This window comes from Bacillus rossius, chromosome 1 (genome assembly GCF_032445375.1).
Source record: "Bacillus rossius redtenbacheri isolate Brsri chromosome 1, Brsri_v3, whole genome shotgun sequence".
Taxonomy (NCBI): domain Eukaryota; kingdom Metazoa; phylum Arthropoda; class Insecta; order Phasmatodea; family Bacillidae; genus Bacillus; species Bacillus rossius.
Window position 1 is genome coordinate 260,072,970 of NC_086330.1, and position 26,698 is coordinate 260,099,667.

Here is a 26,698-nt window from a genome sequence, read left to right on the forward strand (position 1 = left end):
CATTAACAAGTGGGCAAAAAAAGTAACGATACTGATGTTTTTTGTGCAGTTTGCTGTGTCACAATCAAAATATCAACCAAAGGGTATCAAGCACTATCTCAGCATGCTACTTGCGAGCGACATAAGAGTGAATGTCGAAATAAGTTGGCTCCTAGTCAGCTAAAATTCACGGTCTTTCGACTTTCATGTTCAGCTTCCACATCAAGTGAAGTGTCCTCAGAAAACCATGTTAAATGTCTTTACAGTGTACGAGATAGTGCAACAAGTGCAGAACTGAAATGGGTAATGAAATGTATTATTTCAAATTATTCAGCATCATCTTGTGGAGGAATAGCTGATATTTTTAAAAGTATGTTTGGTGAGGGTGTGCCTGAGGACTTCAGCCTGAGCAGCACTAAATTTAGGTATCTACTAACAGATGCATTAAGCCCATATTTTCGTAATGTTATTTTGAAAGACATGGATGGTGAATACTATTCAGTGTGCACGATGAAACAACAAACCACACAGGTAGAAAGGAACTGCAAATTGCTATCAGGTCACCTTTTTAGTCACTTATTTTCCTGGAGATCACTTTTTTCTCACTTTTTCTATCATAAAGGTCACTTTTCTCACTTTTTTCCAGTGAATAAAGCACTTTGAGGCCTGTACACGTTTTACATGAAACCATATTGGGTTTTTTATGTCAAAATTAAACGTACCGGTAAATGTTTTTACGTCACAATTTCTATGAACTTAGAAAATGTAGCCATTGCCGTATAAAATGTTGGCACCACTACAAAAGAATGTGAAGGTAAACGGAAACACAGCTCCGGATCCAGCTCTATGAACATGTATCCCGGATCTGTATTTGACGCACCTATTGGGTCTAGACTCTACAAAGCCATTGTTCGTTCGTAATGGCTGATCACGTAAACGTTAAAGCTTCAACTAGCAGGGGAATTAGGCGTAGTTTTTCTGCCAATTTCAAAGTAAGTGTAATAAGATATACAGAAACCACAAATAATGTGGAAGCTGGGCGGAAATATGGTTTTGACGAGAAGAATGTGCGTCGCTGGCGGGCTCAAGCAAATTGAAAAATGCAGTTTCAACAAGAAAAGCGTTCCGAGGACCCAAAAGTGTAATAAATCCAGAAATCAATAAACGTGTCCTAGATTTTCTTAAAAGAAAAACGAAGTGAAGGTCTTCAGATTAGCAGAGAGGTAATTCAGTTCAAGGCACTGGAAATAGCCAATGAATTGAATGTGCCACGAAGGGAATTCAAGGCGAGTATTGGTTGATGCAGACGATTTATGCGAAGAAGTGGTCTCTCGCTTAGAAGAAGATCATCTCTGGCTCAACACCTGCCATCACCTTTCCATGAAAAGCTGTTGGCTTACCAGCGACATGCGTTAAGCCTACGGAAAACACATGATTACCTCCTTGGTCAGATTGGCAACGCTGATGAAATGCCTGTTTACTTTTACATGCCTAGCAACACTACTGTCGAAGCAAAAGGTGCAAAGTCTGTGTTGCTAAAAACATCCGGCAACGAAAAGTTGCGCATCACTGCAATGCTAGGTGTAACTGCAGACGGACGCAAACTACCTCCATACATCATCTTGAGGCGCAACTTTGCCGAAAGAAAAATTCCCGCCTGCCATAGTTGTGAGGTGTCATGAAAAGGGTTGGATGACCAGTCAGTTAATGCTTGATTGGTTGTCTGTAGTGTGGAATAGGCGACCAGGGGCTGCTCTCAGAAAGCGAGGATTGCTGTCGTTGGATGCATTTAGGGGCCACCTCACACCAGAATTTAAAAAGGTCGCAGAATGTAATACTGACCTCGTGGTAATTCCTGGGGGAATGACATTGCAGTTACAGATACTCGATGTAGTAGTGAACAAGCCTGTCAAGGATAATCTAAGGTGGCAATATTCAGACTGGTTACTGCAGGGGGACCATCCACTTACTCCAGGGGGGAGGGAGGGGGGGAAAGATCAAGAAGCCATCTGTGAGTCAGATGTGTAAGTGGATTATGGCAGCCTGGGACAAAATATCTCCAGATTCAATTGTGCATGGTTTTAAAAAGTGCTGCCTTTCCAACTCCATGGATGGTTTGGAAGATGACGTTTTGTGGGATGATGGTGGTAGGAAATCTGATAGCAGTGATAGTGTTGAAAGCAATGAAACTGATGAGGCAATGGACAGTGAATAAAAAGTCATTGAAAGTCAATGTTTCAGTCATGTTTTTTGTGTTCATTGTGTAATTTTTAATTTCTATATTTTAATAATAGGCCTATGCCTATGTAAATATGACTCTCAAATATTTTGGTAAGTAAGAATAACACATTTTGTCAGTTCAATAAATACTAACTTAGTTGAAGTGTTACTGTGGTAATATGCTGCTGATAATCATTTTAGTTAGTTAAAATTTATTTTTCCCTGATTATGAGTGTGCTGTAGAAGGGGTCGGCCTATTTTCGAGGTCGGCCTATTTTCGGACCAATACGGTATGTGTTCATGTGATCAAGCGAAGAAGAGAGTATGTGGCATTGTGGTGATTAGCGCAAGTCTACTGTAGCTTCTTCTAGCTGTGAAATTTGTGAAAATCTTTTTTTAAGGATTTAGTTATCTCCAGGGAAATTAGATGCAATTTGAGGTTCTCTCACCAAAACAACTAGTATGTATCTCTACAGGGGAGAGGTGCCGCGGTGGTCGAGTACCCAGATCACTGGCCGCTCACCAAGGTGTTGCTGTAAATGGGTACCTACTCCTGTTTGCCCCACCCATCATTCTGTCGCTGCTTCATCATTGACTCCAATAACCCCAGTGTCGCGAATGAGGTTAGAGGAGCGAGTTGGGCAGTGCTGTGGTCTTTCCCCGCACAGGTGACGCAGGAATGGTGAAGAAGCTGGCGGAGAGCTGCGACGAGGCGGGCAAAAACAACGTGGCGTTCCTGTCGCACTTCTTATTGGGCGACCTGGAGCGCTGTCTGGAGATACTCGTGAAGACTGACCGCCTGCCAGAAGCCGCCTTCTTCGCCAGGTTCGTGCTCCTACTCCTCTGTCTGCCGAGCACCAGAACTATTACAGTTCCCAACAAGTCCTGTGTCTTCGTGGAGGTTCCTAGGGTACCTGTGACAGGGTGTCTTGTGAGTCACCAGAGCTACTTCAGTCCCCAACAAGTTCTGTGTCTTTAGGAAGGCTCCTAGAGTACTCATGCAGTGTGCAAAAATCAAAATACATAATTGACAACCGGAGTCGGGTGATGTATAGAGACAGTGTTTTCGGTGAAAAAATTTGCACAATTTCGTTACTTTTTACGAGATGATTTCGGTATATTTTTCGCTATTTTATCAGTAGTTTCGTTAAAAATTTTGTTGATTTTAAAACTGTAATATGAGGTTTATAAATATAAGTTCTATGTGAATGTGTTTAATATGTCATTTAAGAGTAGAACTACCCAGTTTCATACATAACTTTACCAAATATTTGCACAGAACAAGCAACAATTCAACAACTATGAGAGCAAATAAAACAAATCTATAGATAGCACACATCAAAAATGAAATGAAGGTAAAGTAAGCCAAGCAAAATATTTTGAAACAAATACTACACGTAAATAGGACAAAGACAGACAGTATTCCTTCAGGTGACAAATTGAATTTGAACAAACACTTATTCGGACATTGCCAAAGTTAACATCAGTTCCATGTTATCCGCACGAAGGTTTGTCCTTCGGTCAGACATGATGTTATACATTGAAAGGACCTTTCTGAGTCAACATTGTTGGCAGGTATCCACAATGCCTTTACGGCAGCATCAACAAATTTACTATGCTCGGACTTTAACGATAAAATAATTGCAACAGGATCAGCATCTTTACCTGAATTGCACAAACTTGAAGCCTGTTCTCTGAATACAAAATATGGCACAATTAGTTCTGTTGTTGCAAGATCCTTGAGCATAGGTATATTTTTTACTAAAAGACAAACATCATTACTTTCTACACTACATTTCATAATGTTTCTATGGTCAAACAGCTGACCAAGAGATGAAAAGAAATCTTTTGCACTGTCAGAATCTATCAGCTGGTTTAGTTTGCATAAACTTTTTTCGCCTACAGATTTATTAAACAAACCTGTAAGTTGTGTCTGACTGTGTTTTGGAAGTTTGGAAAGTGCAGCAGATGTTTTTTCAAAGAAAAATGTCGTCATTAAGCAAGACATAGCTCTTAGATAAGTCATTCAATTTTGAATTGAGTGTGTGTGCCATTTACTACTTTCTAGTGTTAACAGTAAGTTGCAGCACTGTGCACAGTGTTCAACAAGCATTGCAACTTGACCGTGTATTTTGTTGACTTCACACAAAGACAATCCTTGAAATAATTGATTGCAAACACTTTCTTCTTCAACACTTACAACAAAGCCAACAATGTCATGTAAAAATTCACACAAATACTCCACGCTCTTGAACCAAGAGTTCCATCTGGTTTTATAACCGGGATGGGGAAAAGTTTAGGTTTGCAACTTTCATTGTTCACATACTTTTCAGTCAAAAATTGCATGTATGCATGCTTTCTTTTCCGTGTGTTCAAAAACAAGAGTTTGGTTTGTATGACACAGTTGTTCAAATCACTTAACTGTATGGCCCAAATATTTTTCCCAAGTTCAGTTTGTGAGCCCAGCACTGCGTATGAACCAGATCTTCAGACACCAAGATTCTGATGGCGTTGATGCACTTTCCCATATATCTGGCAGAATCTGAAGTTATCGAAACAATGTTCCCGTAATGAATCCCTAACTTATGAACAACGCCTACAATTGCCTGAGAGCATTCAGTAGCATTTGCATTTGCTAGAACTTTAACACCACCAACTAAAAGTTTTTGAACAGACAAATCCCCACAGCCAAGCACTTTTATTAGGACTACGAACACACACTGTCCCTTTCTGTCTGACGTTTGATCGCAGAGAGTGGAAACTCTCTGATCCTTAACAGCTTCTTTCAACCTCTGTTCCTCCTCGCTAATAACCACTGGAACATAGCCTTTCCGTATTCTACTAGCAGACGGCAAGTCCCCAGCGCCCTTTAAAAAAAAAAAAAAAAGGATAATTAAAATGTGTTGTAAAATTTTTACTGTAACATAATAAAATGTAACTCTCTCTTATACAAACCACAAAAATAAATACTTTTCTAGACCTATGTCTAGACCTATGTATGCCTTTTAAACTCTGTAACCTTTAAGGCCTACCACAATTCCGAGTAGGATAATTCACAAGATATTATTGCACAATTTATACAAACTTTTTTGTCTGCATAGTTCAGGTTTTAAAAAATGCATATATTTACTAGGCCTAAACATGTTACAAAGCACAGTACTGGAAACTGTTTTAAAAAATTTACTGACGAAAATAAAAGCTCAAGTCCTAACCTAAAAACAAATAAGTTACGTCTATTTTTACCTGTGGCGAGGTTATATCAACTTTTTCCAATAAGTGTGTAAAGTTTGGCCCTAACCCCGGCCAAACTAAACAACTTCCGCAACCCGCGACACAGTAAAACTCCTATATTGCCTCGTACCGCGAGTGCAGGTAAACCCCAAAAAATATTAAAACCCAAACTAATGGCAGGCTTAAAAAATACTAATAAGATTACGAACAGTGAGAGGAGGCAGCAAGTTAAAAAAGACGCAAAATGTATATTGCAAAATTTAATTTTAATATATATATATACCATAAAATCGTTTCATGACAAATCGGCGCATCCATCATAAAATACATACCCTATTACTACTTATTAAAAATTGCTATATAATAAAACTAAATAAAAATACTTTAACAATTCCCCCAAAAAAATATAATGTGATCATATACTGCGGAGCTCCATAAAATTAAAGGTAATTACTAAAAAAGACATCAAAAAATATATAAGAACATATTAATACAATATCAAATATAGATACGCACCGGGCGTAGCACAACTGTAAATACCAATTAACAGAATGAAATCTAGCAAAATATTGACCCATATTAGCATCCAAATCAATATATCAAAAATTTAGCTAATTACAAATTATGGGTTAACAAGCGCTTCTCAGTTATGTCATTTTCTAACGGTCGACGCCTTTTTTCTTCCATGTCTGGCAGGGATTGGATGAACAGGCTGAACGTAAAATCCCAGTTTCAAAGTTATTGGTCCGTTAATTTAATTCCCAAAAATCCACAAATTATAGTTTCGCACCAGGGGTCAAAGGGGTCAACGGGGCGGTGGCACTGCTGGCACTTACTTGCTTTTTTGACGTCGTGATGTCCGGTCACCAAATACACTCGTTTGCCCACGAGTGTTTTTTTAATGGCAAACCCTTGCCATAACACGTTACCTTAGCTGCGGGTGATTGTACGGCTATGACGAATCCTTCGCCATACCGTCTTGGAGTCTTGGTGCACATAATTCATCCTTGGAAAATCCTCGCGACATTCGCACACGCCTCACCAACCCCTCGCTTTTCATCGTACCAATGCGTTCTAAATTATATATATATATATATATATCAACCCTGTTCATATTCAAAAAGGAACACTCGTTTTCAGATGTTCGACCGGCAAGTCACTTGGACGTAGAACTAGCACCATGGCCAACCCGCGTTTAACTCGCGTCCACGGCCGCCCGGGCCCACGAGGCGACTGACACTCGTCTCTCCGCTGACGTCACACACTCAGCTGTTCACCACGCGCGCCGCCTAGCACCGCGATTACCAAAATATTTGGTAGTGTCCTTGAACGTTCCAGACCAATTTAATAACTTAAAATCTTAAAATTAAAAATAATAAGACTAAACAAGAATTACAATTCCTTATTTAAAACAAAATATAACAAACTTAAATCCAAAATAACTCTTATTACCAGGGCATCTGAAAAGGTTAATAAAATAAGTGAACCAATTCTGCCAACCTAAACATTATCAAAGGTAGAGGCTGTAGCACACATGCTACAAGTGCTGTAAAAACATGACTCGCAGCTATATGAATATTTCAAGAGTAGGTAGGCCTGACAAAATTTATTATCTAACGTTCTGTTTATCTGCTTAAAAATGCACAAAACTGTTAAAATATTGTACGCTTTAGCAATGTACTTGTGCATTCATTGACAAAGTTTCAGTTCATCCAGTTTTTCTATCGGGATGTTCGCTTCGATAAAAGCTCGAGATGTTGACATAATGAACTCATTCTTGTCAAATTTTGCTTTCTTTTTTTGGCCGTCAACAAGGCTGATTCCAGCGAAACTTGCCTTTTTGCACCGGATTGTTGACTTTCCTTGTTTTTGTTATGCGAGGCACTGTTTTTTATGTGTTTCAAGCACGTGTCTTTCCGTTGCCACTCTATTCTAACTTTGCAGTACTTGCACATGAGAATTTTTTGCACTTTGTCAAAGACATAGAATCCTTCGCTCACAAACTCCGCCACCCTATCAAATACTGTCACAACCATTTTAAAATCAACGTTTTACAAAAAGAAACAGAGCAAAAACGTTTGATTACATCCACGCCATTTTAACAAACTGTGGCAAGTGGCGACTCTGGCGAGGCGATAGCGCGACACCAATACGACTTCCTAGACTATCGAAAGTCGTTAACAATCGATTATAATGACTGCTGTTATTGAATCATCAAAATACGGACGTTTAGTTATTTTCAGTGTGTTTTTTCTAATTTTTTTTTCGTGTTTTCTCTAAGTAATTGATAATTTCGGAATTTAAAGTTTATGTATATTAATTTCGTTAATATTTCATGATTTCGCGCATCGCTAAAAACACCTGTCTCTAGTGATGTAGCAAGATTATACATCAATTATCATCACACAAGACATTAAAATGAAGAAATATACGAATGTTTTCTAAGTTGGTTATGGAACGAGTAAAGTTTTCATGTTTCTTGTAATTATAATGATGTGTGGATAGCAACACATGTTAATGACGTGTTTGTGAAAGAATATTGCTATCCACTGTAAAGAAAACAAAAAGGCAAGATTTATTTATTTTCGTAGAGAGGTACAATACTTATGGTTTTAAAATCCCTCACTCATACACTGTTAAAGAAGAGCACGTAGTTTTGATTTACATCTTGCGTGGAAATGTTGCAGTGTTTACATGTCAATTAGATAGAAACTGTTGCTAATTAAAAAAAAAATATTTTACTGCAAAATATATCAGCATTAAATAACTCAGAAAATCTGTATGCCTCTAAAATGAAGTTACCCTTAAAAAAAATTGTACTTTATTCTAAAGCACAGATTATTTCAGTCAAAATCAATATATAATAACTTAAGTCCTGTCCCACACAGATATTTGAATGTAATTTTAATTTGCATATCTTGGATATAGGTATTTCCTTCTTCATTTCTTTAATGCTAACGTCTGATAACTTAAACATGTTGCCTGCTCTAATCTTCTTTACGGAGAAGCACATTTTAATACAAAATACAGATTTTTTGTTACCCTTTGTCCATTGTGCATTTGTTGGCACTCCCATTATTTGATAAAGTAATTCAGGCTAGTCATGGCCTTTCCATAATAAAATAAAATAAAATAAGGGTATATTTGAGTACTTCTAATGTTTTTTGATTCCCCCCAAAATTGGGAAATTCCTACTGGATTCTGAAATATTGGGAGAGAGCAATAAATTCCATTGAAATGGTGAGGTACATGAATTAAAAAAATATATAAATATAAAAAGAAATTATAATTGTTGTTACATTGAACTCGGAAATACCGGTTTCAGACTTATCTCTATTTTTATGGAAAAGCCGCTACCCTCCATAATTACCACCCCTAGGCCTTGATGCACGTGTTGATTTGTACAATTTTCATGATTTAGCTGTGTTTTTATATGACTTATGCAGTGTATAATTATAGGATCTAGAAAAATTGATACGTACAAACCTTCAAACTTAACTTGTTTAGCCTATTATGCTATTATGAATTTGTGTTGTATCTAAGTAGATTGTAGGCACAGACACGAATCTGGCAGGCCCTTTATGCTGTCCATATAAACACATGGTTTTAATCTCAATTGTATTGTTTATTATTTATTGATCTAAATGTTAATATCCCATAAAAACCTGAAACTGTCTTAGTTTAGTAAATAGTTCTTGGACTTGAGCTTTTTTTTCTATTCATGTTTTAGGTATGCTTACATTTGATATTGGGTAAAAGGAGCAAATGTTTTCTTGCAGCCTTTTTTTTTTTCACAACTGCTAGGTGTTTGGGGAGGAGGGGATAATTTTGTGAACTGTAAAAATAAACATCGCCTGGGAAGGGATGGGAGTTACTTCATTGCTTTTTGTTTTAAGTGGGGAGGTGGGTAGTCAACTGCAAACCAAACCAAATGCTGGAGATATCTACACCAGTCAACCAAACAAAGAAACAAGAAAACATGTCAGTTTAATTGCGAGAGGTCCGGGTCATGCAATCAGGGATGGCTCGATTTTTAACAAGCCTTAAATTTTTATATTCACATCAAAACCTATAACCTTTTATGTTTAAAAATTTAGATTTTTACCCGAACAGTGTTAACTGATAACACCTTGAAGACTCAAGTTAATGGTTTCCTTACTTCCCTAAAGCCTTAATTTTACGAAGGACATTTCAAGAAATATCTTGATTATACAAAAATAGTAAGCCATTAATTTTCCACTAGATGTTTGCTGATCCCTTCCCAATTCCCATGGCAAATAACGCTTTCTCACCCAAAATTTTACTAAACTGAAAAATCAATTCCACCAAAGCCATAAAACTTAACAAAATAAGTAAATATCATACATCATGACAATGTGAGATCACTTTCAGCCCACCAAAGGGATCCAGGTTGTAACCCACATTTTATGCAAGTACAGTCAAACCTCTCTGAAATGACCCCTCACAGTTCCCAGCAATAGGGTCGTAATAGAGGGGGGGTCGTAATAGATTTTTTCCGAAATTTTCAGTTGATAGTTGATTTCACCCCCCGCCCCCCCCCCCCCCCCCCCGCCCCTTCTCCACCAAATGCTACTCGCTAAGAAACCAGCCGTACAATGGCAGGATGCTGTCACTCACAATGCCAAACGGCTTTGCTTTAAACCCACTTCAACCTTCATGACAAGTCCGTCGCCCTACAGGCCACCTCTAAAGAAAATATGTCAAAAGACAGTTTATTTTTGCTGGTTAGTTTACATGTACGTTTTCTGCTTGCCGTAGTTAAATACGCTAGAACCCCAATTTAACGATGCAGTGATTTTACGAATACATTCTCGAGAACCGTCAAAAAATTGGACATTTTGACCAAAATGTGAAAATCAGAAAAAAATTTAAAAAAAAAACAAATGAAATGAAAGATCATTAAAATCTGTTAATTTTAACACACAGCGTATTTTTGTTTCGGCTTTAATACTTCCAATAATGTTCATGTAAGAATAACAAAAAATAATGGGACATTTCCTTTAAAAATATGGCAGCTGTAGGTTCTGCAACGCGAGTGGGCGCACCCGAAGCTTGCCCAGGGGCCCTATGCTGGAGTTTTAAGTCGTATGCGAGTTGCCAGCCGAGTGGTCTTTTCCGATCGGTTTGATGCTTTGGTATGCACGAACTGTTCCAGTTTACTCGTGTGCGACTCGAGTGTTCGGAATGGAAACCGAGGGGTCCAACTCGAATGAGATAACCATTACGAATGCGAAAAGTCACGAAAACAGTGAAAATGGCGGAGTGGTTGGATGTGTTGGACATTGAAGAGCTTGAATTAGCTGAAATAGAAGCAGCTAGAAACCCTCGTCAATTCCTAGAACGGAAGGATGCGTTTGAACTGGACGACAACAAATTTGTTAAGTTGTTTCGTCTTAACAAGCGGTGTGCTGGAGACCTGATTAGCAGTCTGGAAGAGGTTATGCCAGCACCTTCTCGTACAACTGCACTTTCTGTTGAAACTAAAGTAATTGTTAGCACCTTATAAAAACCAAAGAAGCCCTATTGTTATCTTTATGTGCTTGCTTATGTGTAGTTTCGGTGACAAAACAAATGGTTCGTTAGCTGTCAGAGTGCAATGTTATGCAGAAGGCAGTTAGGCCTGTAGTACATTTTTAATATAATTATTGACTGAAGTCAAACACTAAAGCACCATTAACACAGAATGGCAGTTTATCCCTCCTTGGAGCATACCTGAATTAAGTTACCAGTTAAAATAAATAGCTAATCAAAGATAAACATAGTAAACCCCCTGTTTAAGCATTATACAGGTTTAAATAGGTAGGCCTATTTCAGTTATGTTAAAATGCTTGGTTTGTTCCTGTGACAGTGGTAATAGCCTGGCATATTTAGTTACAAGTGAACGTCTATGTCTTGTGTGTATCCACATTAAAATTAGCCTATGTAGCCTGCTCCCTAACGCCAAACTGAACATTAATGGTTAGGCCTACATGTTCATTACAATACTGTAAACACAACACTAGTTAAGGCTACTTAGTCTTAATTTTGGTAAATATGTAGAGTAGCGGTATTTGCGAAAAACAAAATGCTAAAAATCCGAAAATACTTTTATTATATGCTCTTTAACTTCTTCTTTTCAATAAACCCGGCGGAGATAAGAAATTCCAAATACTTTAGGAGATATCGAATTTTTTAATATTCATATTTGGGCGATATTTGTTTAACAAAATTAAATTCCGAAAATACTTTTATTCTGTGCTCTTTAACTTCCTCTTTTCATTAAACACGGCGGAGATAAGAAATTCCAAATACTTTAGGAGATATCGAATTTTTAATTTTCATCACAATACCTGTGCTTTCATGCGGCGTTCAGTATTGTTGCTTGTTTACGAGTATGAATTTTTTTTTTTTTCGCGACGTACGTGAACGACTACATCATTTTCTATTTATGGCAAAGGAATTGTACCCGCCTCTAACTTAGGCGAGTTTTTAACGTTTCAAATGTTAATGTTTTATTTGTTACTTTGATATTGTTGCGCAAGTAATAAGTAAAAAAAAATTACTTGAGTTCCTACTGTTCAGCCTTTGTCCTGGTTTGTTAGGTCAGGTCAGCTACATTATAAATACTTTAAAACTGAACAACCATTAAAATTAATTCATATTATTTTTAATGTCAGTTTAGTTTGAAAGTATTTATAATGTAACTGACCTGACCTAATCGACCATTTTAATTAATTAGGCATTCACGAACACACGGCAAAATAAAAAAAATGTTTTGATAAAGAGTTTGTCTCTTCCTACCAAACGGGAAGCCTACGTTTCACGAAGGGTTGAGGACCAACCCGAACATGCCCGAAGACTTAACCTTCGGCCAACTTCGGGACTTTGTTTTTCTTTTAACAAGACGCGCGGGAATTTTGATTAGTGAAGGCCCACCACCCATACTTAAAGACAGAGGCTATTCCTATCTTGCAGAATCTCGTCACTGTTCAACTATGTAACAGAACTTAACTGAATTCAACATGTTTCAGGATAATTATATTTAGTGTTGTAATGTAATGTTTCAATTTTTTTCATGGAAAATTCAAAATCATCTTTATATATTTACAGCTTAAAATTTTATTTTCTTTCCGGGAGGGTGCCAGGCTAACTTATGCAGCTGTTTGGTGGGTCGTAGGCCCCAGTTTTGTTCACTAGGATCGTGGCGGTGGTTGGATTACTAACTAGAGAAGTCGTATCACACTCCTCAGGCAGCATGGTTGGCTGATGCCTAACTTAGGTAAGGGGGCACTGGAAATCACTGTCAATTTGTTCTCGCATTTATTGGCATGCTATGAATTGCGGTGTTACACTATGCGTTATACCTTATACTTTACCCTGACAAAAGTTTCTGATTGCTTCGTTATGTGCTTACGTTACATCTAACAGCAGTCTTATTGGGGATTTGCATGGAGTCGGCCATACCCGTAAGTTTTTGAATTACGACTCGAACAGGCTCTACGAGCCGTGAATCTACAAGTGCTTTAATGTCTTTGTTTGGGCCAGCAGACATATGCATGGCTACATTAAATTAAAACGCTTACCTCTGGAGTCAGCAAGTTCCATAATTGTCGACCCTGCGGCGTGGTCACGTGGCAGGGTTAAATCTAAGGCGGTTGGGATAAGCCCGGCTCCGCAAAGATGACCCAGGGATGTGTGGGTAACGAGAGAAAAAAGATTTAGAGGTGAGAAAGTCTATAAAACATTTACCACAATATTTCAAGACATGTGTGTGAAAATGCTGAGTTAATATTGTGGTCATCCACTAAAAACTGGTTTCATTATATTTGTGAGGTTCATACTGTGCAGCTATACTGCATGACTATTAAGTAAATTATATAAACAATTATTTTATGCACAAATTACTACATTATGTTTCTCACCATAAAAGTAATTGTCCATAAAGGTACATACTGAGGTTGTTTAAAACAATAGCATGTTATGAGACTTTGTAGTGTCACCTGATGGTATAATGTAAAGAGGAAATATTACTGTGTAAGCTCTGTGTTGGTAATGCTCAGTATAGAAATTCAGTAATGTATGAGACATTTGCAGCCTAGATTGTCACTAAAGAATATTTTTTTTATGAAAAAAAAACATAAATATTAAATTTTTTTTGTGTCCACAGTAATCTCTTTCCATTGTATTATTTTATCCGTAACATTCCTGTATAAAAAATCCTATCATTGTAGCTTTCCTAATTGTTCGTTGGTTTACTTGATATGTACCAACACTTATTCGTTGGTTTACTTGATATGTACCAACACAGTGGGTGAATGTATCTTGAAAGCAATACCACATAAAAGGTTACATGTTACATTTAAATTTATATGTTCACTTTATAAAAAAAATTCATTTATGTGCTGTGGAATGAAAAAAACGAAGACACATTGAATATTTAAACACTAATATTTTAAAGGCATAAAATCTTGCACTTTCTTTCTTGTACATACTAATAACTACAATGTGTTTTAAAGATAACTGACATGTCAAAAGGTAAAATTATTTATTATGAACGTTCAGCAAAAATCTTTACACTTTTCTTTCCTTTAAATGACAGCATTATTTTTTCCATATGAATCACCCAAGTTTGGTAAGTTTTGAAGATAGACAATCATGAAATATAAGGTTGTAAAAAATACTCTTTATTTCTCCAAAAAAAAAATTTATTTCACTTTCTTAGTTACTATCAATTAACTGGCAATGAAATAAAATTCTAAGTGAAATGAAAAAGCACTATTATAACAAAAATTCACAAAATAATTCATTTTCATTGAATGTCCAAAGAATTTAATCTACAAGAAAATGTTCTAATGTCTTCACATGCCAGCATTAAACAGAAAATAATTCTTCCTTTCTATGGAGTGTCCAAGGAGTTTAATGTTTCAGCTCATTTTCTAATTTCCTTACATACCTGCAACAAACAGAAACAATTACAAGTACTGAGAATGTAGAGAATAAGTCATATAAATGGCAATCTGGAGACAAAGTCCACAACAGAAACTGTAGAGCAATAAAGTAATACATAGTATTTAACAGAAACTATATAGCAGAAAAATAATATTCATGGCAACATTATACACACCAGATGGTCAACACATTTCATTTGGTAAGTATATGTATAATTTGATAAGCTCAATAGTTTTGGTAGGCCTATCTTATTTAAATGTATACTGTTCTTCATGTATTCACAGCTCTCAATTTTTTTTTTTTTTTTTTTTTTTTAAATATTTGTCAAACATTCAGTTACATAAAAAATTGGAAATATCGTATACCTACATCACAAAGAGTGTTTGGTGATTTAATGCAATGGCAAAATTAGCACCTACACACATTAATTAAAAAAAAAACTACTACTGCTTATAAATACAAGTGGTAACAATAGTTAACAGCACTTAGCTCTTAATGTTTCTCAGGTAGATGTATAGAATATAAACGTGTGGTGATTGTAGTAGTGACTGCATTTTGCGATACTGTATGCTGCAACACTAAGTGAGATTAATGGCAGAACAGTAAATATTTTTTGTGTAAACTTAAGACAAGCAGCCAGAAAAGTAGGTGGTTTATTTTATTTTTATGATTTTATAAAATGTTATAGTAATTAAGTAGTAGTGTTTTGTGTTCATTGTAATTTTATCAGATTTTTTGCAAACAAGAAAATAAAAATTACAAAATACCTTTTGCTTCCTGAAATGCTTTGGAATCATTTTGTAAGACAGCACTGTGTTACATCAAGCAGTCTACCAATAGTTTTATAGTTTTAACATTCATGATTGCGATATCGCAAGCGCCGCCATGTGCGAGTCCCTGCTGTGCTTGCAAAAAGCTTGCTTCAATAAAAACAAGGGCCTCATAATCAGATTTTGTCACATATGGAGTTATGTGTTTCTTGCTGCAAGTATTGCTCTCTTGGGTAATGACTGAAAAACATATCGGGAAGTAAAAAAAAAGTTATAATTTTTACTCTTCTTACTTTTGTTGATTAAAACAAACTTAATAAAATCTTGTGCAGTTTTAAAAACGATAAACAACTTAAAGTACCTCAACATTCTCTTGGGAAATATTTCGATACATGTCAGGATGTGAAAAAAAGTTTTTCAGAATTTTTTTCTTTATTCATTTAAAAGCCGCAAAACAATACAATTACTCTGTGCATTTTATTTGCTGTTAGGAGAGAGGTGGGTAATAATCTTACGTTGTGGCTTTTCCACAAACTAAAAAAAAATTAGACAAAATTTTTTTTGACACTAGTCATAGCCCTGAATTTATCCTGAAAACAGACTTTAAATTTCTACAGGTTAGCAAGTAATCAAAGTTTAAAGCTTACATTATAATACCTGTGCATTCACACATACCTGTACGTTCTTAAAGTACAAACACTGGAAAAAAAACTTTTGGACGAAGGACATTCATATGCTTCTGTTACATCAGATATATATCTTGAGAAATAACAATGAAATGTAATATATCTTCAGTATAGTGTTCTATTATACTAGTACAGGTAGGGCTTGTATTAAGTATAGAATATGATACCACAGGTAAAATATATACTGTAGTAGGTATGTTCTAAATCTAGAATAAGCATGGCCATAGCATAAAATACGTTACCAGAAAGCTAGTTTAATACACAAACATATTTTGTGCAAAACAAGCATTAGAATACTCCCCAACTAAAACCCCCATATAATCATGCTAGTCACATAATAATGCAGATATGGAAATGACATAAATGTGCCATGTTAATGTCATCATTAATGTGATAATGATATTGTGATACATACTTGTCCCGTAAGTGAAATTGGTAAAAGTTCCGTATAACATATTCAAATTCATCCCTTGATCCAGAAGGCATGATCTTGTATACATTGATCCTGTGGTACATTTTGCTTGATGTTTTGATTTGGTACATTGAAAGAACATGGGCATACTAACTTGTGTTATTACAATTTATATATGAATGTAAAACAGTTACAAAAGAAATTATTTCACAACACCTGAGATAATTTGTTTGTCTTGTGATGTTCTAGTATTTGTTATGTCCATACTCTTTCGACGTAACAAATTAAAACAGCAAGCATCTTGTACCACAAAACCAAGGGATCAATTTGGACACGTGATACGATAAAATTACGTCAACCTAGGCTAAACTTTAAAACCTGTAGAGAGAAAATATGAACTAAATGATACTACATATCTCTTAATTTACACGCAAATCTGAAAGTTAGTTAAAGTTCAGTATCGCATATCCAAGTTTTTCACTTGATCCCGAGGTACATGATGCTTGCTGTTTTAATTTAGTGCGTTGAAAGATCCTGAACATAACGAATAGTTAATTCAGTTCACTGTTGCACTGTAACACCGTCTTCCGTATTCACTTTGATGTGGCCAACAACGTCAACCTTTCATGTAACTATGTAACCTACCTATACTTGTAATATAACAGTGAATAATAATCTTAAGATTATTACTAAATATGCACTTTCTTTCTATGAATTAAACACTTAACCTCACAATTATTATTAATAAGTGTTTTTGATATCCACCAACATGGCCGTGCTGTTATGAAAATAAAAACAAAGTCACGAAGTTGGCCGAAGGTGAAGTCTTGGGGCATGTTCGGGTTGGTCCTCAACCCTTTGTGAAACGTAGGCTTCCCCCTACCAAACACGACAACAAACGAAACGGCGATCGTTGATTGGCCAGTTGGAACACGAGCAGAGTAGCCATCCTGACAAATTCACAGTTCTCTCCGAATTCCCACAATCCACTCGACTTCTCCGTCTCGAAGACTTTTGTGTAAGTCGCATGCGACAAGTAGCACCTCGAGCATAGCAAATGTCGAACACACCAAGTCGTATGCGAGTTCATCACTCTACTCGACTCGAATGGTCTATGAAGTCGAACGATTTCGAGCATCAGGGCCCAGCTGGCTGGCTGGCTGGCGGCAACGGCTTCATGACGCATAAGCTCACCCCTCCCTCCCCTCGTTAACATTCTTCAAGGCTAGCTCATCCCTCCCAGACACACAAACCATCTAGTGTCCTCCCTTATAACACCCCAACTTCGCTCACCTTTGAAAAACCTTCAGTGAGAAAATGTTTTTTTCACCCTCCCTTCTCCCGTAAAATTGGGCTATTATGAGGGAGGGGTAAGATCGTTGTAAATATTTTCGGAACCCTCCCTCCCCCACCAAAATCGCCCAAAAAAATAGTATGTCAAAATATGTCACTTTTCACACCAAGTTCGAATTCAGTCATCTCTGGCAAGGAATTTACCAGCTTTCAAACTTAAATATAAATATAGCAAGGGTCCTATGAAAAGGAATATACCGAATAAAATCAAGCTGCTGTCACCAAACAAAGCATAAAACGGCCCAATGCGTGGTCGCTGCGTTATTGCTCGCGCGAGAGGCGAGACGTGGAATGTTAGAAGAAAGATAAATGCGGGGGAGACAGACGGCAGCCAGTGTGTTTCCTGTGTGGGGAATAAGTGGCGTAGCTTTTTTTTTTTTTTTTTTTTTTTTTTTTTTTCCTGGGAGAAGCGACCGTTTTCTATCAACCCACGGGAAAAGATAATTGCTTGAGCTATCAAAATAAACATCGCTGCGGCAGTTAAAACGAGTCGAGGCGACCTTTTTCTGTCAACCCACGGGAAAAGATAATTGCTTGAGCTGTCAAAATAAACATTGATGCGGCAGTTAAAACAAGTCGAGGCGTGCATCCAGTCGGCCGCTGTGTTATCTACTCGAAAAACATCTGAATTCATAACAAGATTCCTTGTAACCTACACATATTGCCGGATGTTTTCAGCCTGATCCATGAAAGTTCTTTAGCCACATTTTGAATGAAAACAACTGGCGGGCCAGTGTTGTGCCCTGTTTTGCGGACACACAAGCTTTTATCAATTTGCTGAGAGTTTTAATATATTTTTACTCTCGTTAAAATGAAGCAGATAACGTGATTGTTAACAAGTACAAGTAGCATCCGAGATCGGCCGCAGCGCACAGTACGGGGAGAGGGAGAGCAGGGGCGAGTGAGCGGCCGACTATAAACACGTTGCCACTAAAACCTTTATCTGCACCCTGCCGGCAAAGGGACGTGGAATGGGGGTTGTCAAGCGCTAACAGCGGTCGACAAGAAGTGGTATCTATTTTTAGATATGCGCTGCCTACGGCAGTAGGGCACTCGGCAAGAGAAACGCAGTAACACGCTGCTCACCACAAAAAACTTATTTTCTGTCCGATTTTCTTCTGATTTTCGGCAATTTTTTCACGGTTCCTCGAAATCGGGTTGTAATAGAGAGGTGGTCGCAATAAATGGGGTCGTAACAAAAAGGCTTTACTGTATGAAATAAATGTAGCCTGCAGGCGGTGGGTTTTCTGAGGGTGTCCCCTCACCCCATTCTCAGTCCTTGGCCTTGGCATTCCAAGAATGTACCATATTTGATCATCATCTGATCACCATCATCGTCTCTAATGACCTTGATGTCAAGGAAAAGTTAAGCTTCAATTCATTCATTCAAGAAATGTGAAAATGATGTCCGGATACATTGAACACAGTTTGCCGTAGTGAGGTCTCACTAGTAATCCTAGTTGACCGCAAGAGTTCCTGGCGTGTATTGTCTTGTGAGCACGTGTCGTCATCCCGCTGTGCAGGACGTACCTGCCGAGCAAGATCTCGTACGTGGTCGGTCTGTGGCGGGAGTCGCTGTCCCGGCTCAGCGAGAAGGCGGGCCAGTCACTGGCCGACCCCCGGGACTACGAGAACCTCTTTCCGGGCCTCGTGGATGCACTCAAGACGGAGCAGTTTCTGGCGAGAGAGAGGCGTCAGCGTCTGCCTGCGAGCGCGTGCGTCGAAATCGTGGTGAGTCTCGCAGTGCAGCCACTCTCATCTTGAGTTTTGAGTGCCAGATCTCCTAAATCTTCCGACATAGCTCCTGGCTCCTGGCTCCTGGCTCCTGGCTGGGATCCAAAGGTCCCTGGTTTGATTCCCGGCCGAGTCGGTGTTTTCACTGCGGAAAATTTACTACCTGGGCTGCAGGACTGTGTGTTGTGTTGTCCCTTTACCTCCACATTGCGGAATTCAATGGAGAACCATTACAGAATCACTCTGCCATGAGAACCCCAGGTGCACTGCTTTTTCCACAACCTTTATATTACCTGGGGCACCTTGCTCAGACATTACTGTAGAGTGTTTGCAAAATAGTGGTACACTATTTTATGCTCTTTGTGGATGTTGAGTCTCATATGATCCAGTGCAATGAACTTTACTTTCGAGATGATCCATCTGAAGCTACTTGTTCAACTTTCCAGGAGTTTTCAGGTCTCAGCCCATCTCTTTACAAAAACATTGTTTTTATTTTTAAAAAAGCCTTACGAGAGGTTCCTTTTTTTATTGTTTCAAGAGATAGGTACTGAATAATGTAATAAACCGTGTAACAATTTCTCAGTGTAGTGTTCAGTCTTTTAAAAAAATATTTGTTGATGTTAGGTCGAATACCAATTTTCCACATTTTTATCACCAAGAGCACTTCCGATTATTAATTGGAAAAGTTTGCATTTATTTTTTCCTAAAATTATATATTATAATTTTAGAAATGAGCATCTATTATTGTGACTTATTTAAACGTTTTTAAAAGTTAATGCTGGTATTATTTAATTATACTTATGCAATAGTCTCAGACAACCAGCAAAGTACAAATATATGATAAGATTATATTGTTTACAGGAGAGGTGAATAAGTATTCCGAAAGTCTAAAACACAGGATTTTTAGTTTTATGTCTGAAACAATACATTTAGTAACGCAATTATGAAATGTTTAATTGTTAAAAGTGTACCAGTTTAGTGGCATTTTATATTTAGCTATAATAAAAAAAATGTATTTTCAAAATTACAAAAAATTGTTTATATATATGTCAAAAATTAGCAAAACAAAACAGCATTGGAAGTGTAAAATACATTGTGTATTTATTAGTGTGCATCATAATACATTTTAATGTTCACAGTGTTAAACGTCACAATATTTTATGTAAGCACTTTGATAGAGATGCAATACAGCCCGCTTTGGCACGAGATGTGGCGGGCGATCAGTGGCAACTGTAGCCGTCTCTCTGCTGGCCGCGAGAGCAAAGTGTCAAATCCTCTTGTCCGCACTCTGCCGTAGCCCAACTACGAGCGCAACCCGGTGGAGGAGATGAAGGCGGCGGAGGAGAGCGGGAGTTTCCGCTACGTGCCTGGCCATGACGATGTGGACGCCAGTGCTGACGCCGACGTAGACATAGCGGAGATGGAAGAAAAGGTCTCACATTTGACGTGTAAGTGGGCTAGCAGCAGCCTCACCTGCTTGGATGTCATTTTTGTAAGACTTTCATAAGCCTGCGCGAATGCTAGTTTTTTTTTATCAGAAGAGATTGTCAAATCAGATGTTTAAAATATTTGCAAAGTTGAATATAATTGCGAATATTATTCTCGGTGAAGCTGTATTACACTTATTTTATAAAAAAAAAGATATAAATTTTAAAAAAAATTATGAACATTTGAAGTTTGAACTGATAAAGTGATTAACCAATTAGCCCCATTGTGTAACATCATTCAATAAAAATTATAACATCAACATCTATAATATTAATATTGAACATTCATGAAAGCAAACAGAGTGCCACCATTTGATTTTTTTCAAGTAAACAACTTAATTAAAGCAAAGTGTATACAACACGGAAAAAAAAAATTAATATTTTCATTTGCGAAGATCTTAGACTTCCATTGTTTTAAAGCTTTGCAACAAATGCGAAGCTTCACATCAGACACGAAACTTTGCATCACAGATGAAGCTTCAAATAAAACAAATAGCAAATCCTCTGACATAGTCAATTCGAATATTAAAAAGAGCTTTGATTGGTTAGCTTAGTTGAAGCTTCACACCTTGAGATATGCAGCAACTCTCTGCAATGTCCGCTAAGTTTCCCACCTGCAAATAATTTGGGTTTGGCCCTGCCAGGAATCAAACCAGGATCAATTTGGCCCAACAGTGATTTGTTGGTGCACTGGAGAAAAGTAATGCTATGTGGCTATGGTAAGACACTGAAATGTCAATTCAGATGACTAGTGTTCATATCCTATTCTGGCCTCTCTGAGTTTGGTTTATTATGGTATCACAGAATAATTTAAAGCAAAAACTGAGATTGTCCTTGCATATGTCATGGCCTGTTCATTTCCTGAGTTTCCTTGAACTAGGTTGTTGGGTTTATCAATCTGTTGCTTCCATTTGAAACAAGGACAGCACCTGCCATTTCCTTTTTCTTCATCAACGTTGAATGTGTGGAGTACCATTCACACTCACAACCCGAATAATGTCCAGAACTTGCTTAATTCAATGAATGGTACATGGATTTAGTTAATTGTACACTTGCGACCATTCCCGCACACTTTGTAACAACCCAGGCTATAGTTTCCCAACGTTTTCAATTAGTTGATTAATGATTCATTATGTTTTCTGATCATCTTCAGTACTCGGTGAGGTTTTTTGATATCATGTTTATAATAGCTATTTATTCCTTTTTTTTTAGAAGTATTTGTCCTTTTGCCACGTGTTTCATGATCATAATTAAATTATTTAATGCTTTTTAAGTGTTTCTGATGATTTGCTTAGTATTGTTGGTTATATTTCTTTGTTTTGTAAATGCGGGGATACTGGGATTGTTCTAGAAGGTTCTTGAACAACTAGGCTGATGCAATGGTTTTATCAGTTATTTGAGTTTGAGAGAAAGACAGACTTGGCTTGAGCATGATTAAAAAAAAAGAATTGACGTGTTGCTATGTGCCCACGATTGACTGACTTTTTTTTCTGTGCATTTTTGTAATTGGTTAAAAATAATGTCTAACCCTTGTCTTTATTGGAAGAGAAGAGCGGCTACGGAGGCAATCAGCGTCATGTAGGGTCAGCTAGTGTCTAAAATGAAATTATTTAATTTATTTAATAATTTCTTCTACTCTAGCCTAACTCTCTCAGTATTAAGAATTTTATTAAGACGCCTGAGTGTAAAAGTCAAGGTAAGGTGTTTCAAAAGTACTCTAGATACTAGGGGTGTGCGGGTACCCGAAATTTTCGATTTCGGTTCGGTTCCATGAATACCCGAACTCGCCCCAATTAATTTTAATGCATTCGAAATGCTTCGATACCAAATATATATATATATATTTATTTATTTATTTACTTATTTATTTATTTATTTATTTATTTATTTATTTATTTAGAGGTCTCCGAGTACTCGAAAATCGAGCTCAAGCCGAGTACTTACCTCAAGCTTGAGCTCGGCTCGAAAATCTCGAGCTTCAAGAACAGCATGTTATTTAGCCGGAAATTTACTATTTTTATTAAGTTTTACTATTTTCGGAAAAAAATACAGTAAAACTTGCTTACGAGGTCCCGCATGGTAGGTTTTTCCGTATAAAGCATTTAAATATTCCGGGGTCTCATCATTTACGCCATTAAATGTGTCATATAAAGTCCCGTTTAGAATTTTTCTGAAAGTTCCTGTCTTAAATAGTAATGGCGCACGTACATATGAAGGAAAGACAAATGAACAACAATTTATGAAGAAATATGGATGATGTAACATAAATACAGTACAAACCCAATAGTTATCTTTAGATAACTACCATAAAAAGAACTAAAGATTCTTTGTAGATACCATAATTACTACAGAAGCATGATAGGTACCACATTTACACTATAGTTACCGTAACAACCGAGATGTATATTTACCGCAATGGTAATGTATTTATTTATGACATATTAAAATTAAAGAACATTACTAAAAAAAAAAAAAAGGATGTTAAATTTTGATATGTACGGTTGGCACATGCTGCTAAGAAATAATGCTATCTGAAAGAATGCAGTACTACCACGAAAAGTGAAAAGGGTATTCGTGGATTTTTAGGTTATGACAGTCTCTTTCGTTTTTTCAGTAATATCGGCCGAAAATTAACAAGCTTATCGGAAGTCGGCAGAAATGCCGATTCTACTAAATATTGGCAAAATCGGCTTCTTCAGTACAGCTCTACATTTGATGACATGAGTAAACATATTTCAGACTTCAGGATATATTTCCATCTAGGTTTATTGTGCGTATGTTATTTTTTGCAAGTGTAAATTGAATGAAGTAAAATGCTTTTATTTTTATTACTTTCAATTGATTAAACTTTAATGACAAGTTACAGATATTTGACACTAATTTTGAGGTTAAGCAATTTTACTAAAGCATTCCAGCCACACAGGTTGCCAGCGAGAGATGCTTCTCTTCTGCTGGAAACACCATCTCCAATTGTAGAGCTAATTTAACTCCTGAATGTGCAGAACAAATTTTTTTTCTGCATGATAGATTAAAGAACAGAATTTAACACTCTATGACAATCTCTCTCAGAATTTTTGTGCTGAAAAGTGGAAATGTTGAAACAATGTGAATGTACTTTTCAATCAACATGATTTTTGGTGCTAAGTTTGTTGAAGCTCAGTAAGGACTCCAGAAAAATTGACAAGGATGAAATTACTCCAAAGATATGTTACATTTACACAAACATATACTTGTAAACTGTGGTTATGTTAGTTGGATGATATCAGTTACTAATGAACCAATGGAAACAGGTAAGATTCAATGGCAAAAATTATTTTTTTTTCCTAGCAGTGCAAAATGTAAATGCACTCTGTAAATAGTTACCCAAAATTAATAATAAGCCTACTTCATTTTAATACTTTTTTTCAAATATTATACTAAGTTTAAGGTAAAAATAATTTCCCAAAAGTGTAACTGTACCACAAAAGCTCGAGCTCGAGAACTTTCAAGTAGGCTCGCTCGAGCTCGGCTCGAAGTAATATTCTTAGGCTCACAGACCTCTAAAAAAAAGGCCTATATTTTTAGCTTTTTGTGAAAGGAATAGGTAGCTTTAACATATAGGTCTATGTACTTCTTATTTTTTGTAAAATCATTTGTTTCAATGTATGTATATACAGCCCACCATAAATCTTATGTCAAAGTGTTTTATTTCGTATGTAAACTGTAGCAGTGTAGCCTATATAAATCTGTGAATGTTGTATATGAAAGCAACAAATAACATTTAAAGAAGTTCATACATTCAAGGTAATTATTATTTATACAACTGCCAGCTGGAAATTGTATGTAATAAAATAATACTGTCAACTCTTTTGTTTGTGAAACAATTTATCCTTCAGTAATATGAGTATATAAACTTAATGCAAATTATTATGATAATAAAACTTAAAAATGAAAGAAAAGATTTGAAATTGGAATCGAATTTCAAATAGTTGGTAGGGATTCGACTCGGAATCAAATCGAACTGAAAATGGAGGATTCGCACAGCCCTACTATATACTAATATCGTGACTTTAGACCTTGGAATAAAGTGTAATCAAATCCAAATGTACTGTATATTCATGTGCAGTGCTTGTGACGACAGTGACAATACACTTTTACATACACAAAATAACCTTAATAGAAAAATTAACTTAGAACTATCCTATTCTAAACTACAGATGGAATTTGATATATGACTATCAACTTCAAGCATCTAACAATTCTTTTCACTTGAGTGAATTATTTTAATATCAAATGTTAATTATTGGAAGTTATCTATTTTTAACTAAATTCAGTACGGTAGAGCGTGGACTACTGGGTACAATTCAAGCAGTACTAGCCAGCAAAAATAGTAATACATTATTACAATACCAAATTCCATCTATACTAAATTATACTATCTTGATCGGGATCGCGATTCCGGAATTTGATTTTAAATCTAAAGATGAACAAGTTAATAGGTTTTCTTTACATGGGAATATTCAATATAATATTACAGAGTCTAGATCGGTAAAACTATGTTCGTTTTTCTTAAATTGTAATTTGTTCAGGGGCTTCTATACAGTGAGTCTTCGGTTGTTGGGGTAAGGGACCAAACCTTGCTGCAGGATATCCACGCGACGTGTAGGTTCTCTGAGACTCCTTGGTTCGACTTGTCAAGGACTGCGATAGTTGGGTTGCTCCTCCGTCCTCTAGCGTACGGCAGGAATACACGCCGTAACGCCTCCATCCTTCCGAATGGGCTGTGACAGGACTGGTTTGCGCAACGTTCATCCTTCCCGGGCTCGAACTGTGACTTCTCATTTCGACAGGATTCTTCTTTCTTTGTATTTACAAACAGTATTCAATCTTCGTAGTATTCAAAGTATATCAAAGGCATTTGGTGGTCTCTTGAATACAGATTTATGACGACTCCTCTTCTTAAAGAATTATTTAAAAATCTTGATGTCTGAGTAAAATCTTCGTAGATTAAAATTATTATTTTCTTCCAAACTCAGCTAATATTTGCAGTAATTACCATTTCCAATCTTCAATAAAATATTAATTTATAAATCAATTTCAGAATCGTTGCGTTTTAGCTGTTGTCTTCATCAAGTCTCAATTCATTCTAAAAGAATATTTTTTCATCACTAGTAAACAATTTTCTTTAGTTTGTTTTGAAAACAAAAGATAATAAAATTACTGACCATTTCTGACGTGTTCATCTTTAAATTAATCGTTAATTCAAAAAAATACTGCTATGCTAACTTTGACAATATTTAAAATAAAAAAAAATAAACATAGAGTAATACATAGACAAACGACAACGAAAGAAATTTACAGTCTGGGTTAATCATAGAGTACAATAAACATAAGGAATAAAATATAATTAAACTAAATAGATATTAAAGGAAATTAAATATTTACTTTCTATAAAGTGTAAATATTGCGGTCATTTGAGGAATTTAACAAATTAATGTAGTAGAGAAATATGATTGGTAATTGTCTTTTGTCTTTCTCACCATTTTGTTCAGCTCGTCTTCTGGCATTTGTTATTAGGAGGGATGTCGCCGAGTTGCCAGGCACGACATATGGAGAAGTTCGTTGTCAGGAATATTGTGCATTAAAATTGATGATTTACAATTTTATGCCGGGTTGTGATAGCCAGGTTGGCATTGTGAGAGAAGTACGACAAATTAAAGTGTACTCGTGGTGTTAGCTCCTGCATGAAAATACGAAACTGGTGATTCTACGGGCTTATCCTTTTACTGCAGTTATGGCAGTTTATAAAATTGGCATTTAAATTAATGTGTGTATCAAGAGGTAACGTGTGGTCAAGATCGTCGTACAGGCAATATGGGCAGCTGGTCAGTTATGATC

At 36.5% G+C, this 26,698-nt stretch overlaps 1 protein-coding gene across 2 annotated transcripts in view; it reads left to right on the forward strand.

Moving 5' to 3' along the window:
* Positions 1–26,698, forward strand: part of LOC134527517 (coatomer subunit beta') — a 163,301-nt gene that overhangs the window by 101,558 nt on the left and 35,045 nt on the right. For both annotated transcript variants that reach the window (XM_063360253.1, XM_063360252.1), the window contains exons 12-14: positions 2,868–3,024; positions 19,124–19,331; positions 20,632–20,782. In XM_063360253.1, coding sequence (XP_063216323.1) covers positions 2,868–3,024; positions 19,124–19,331; positions 20,632–20,782 — 516 coding nt within the window. The remainder of the gene's footprint in view (positions 1–2,867; positions 3,025–19,123; positions 19,332–20,631; positions 20,783–26,698) is intronic.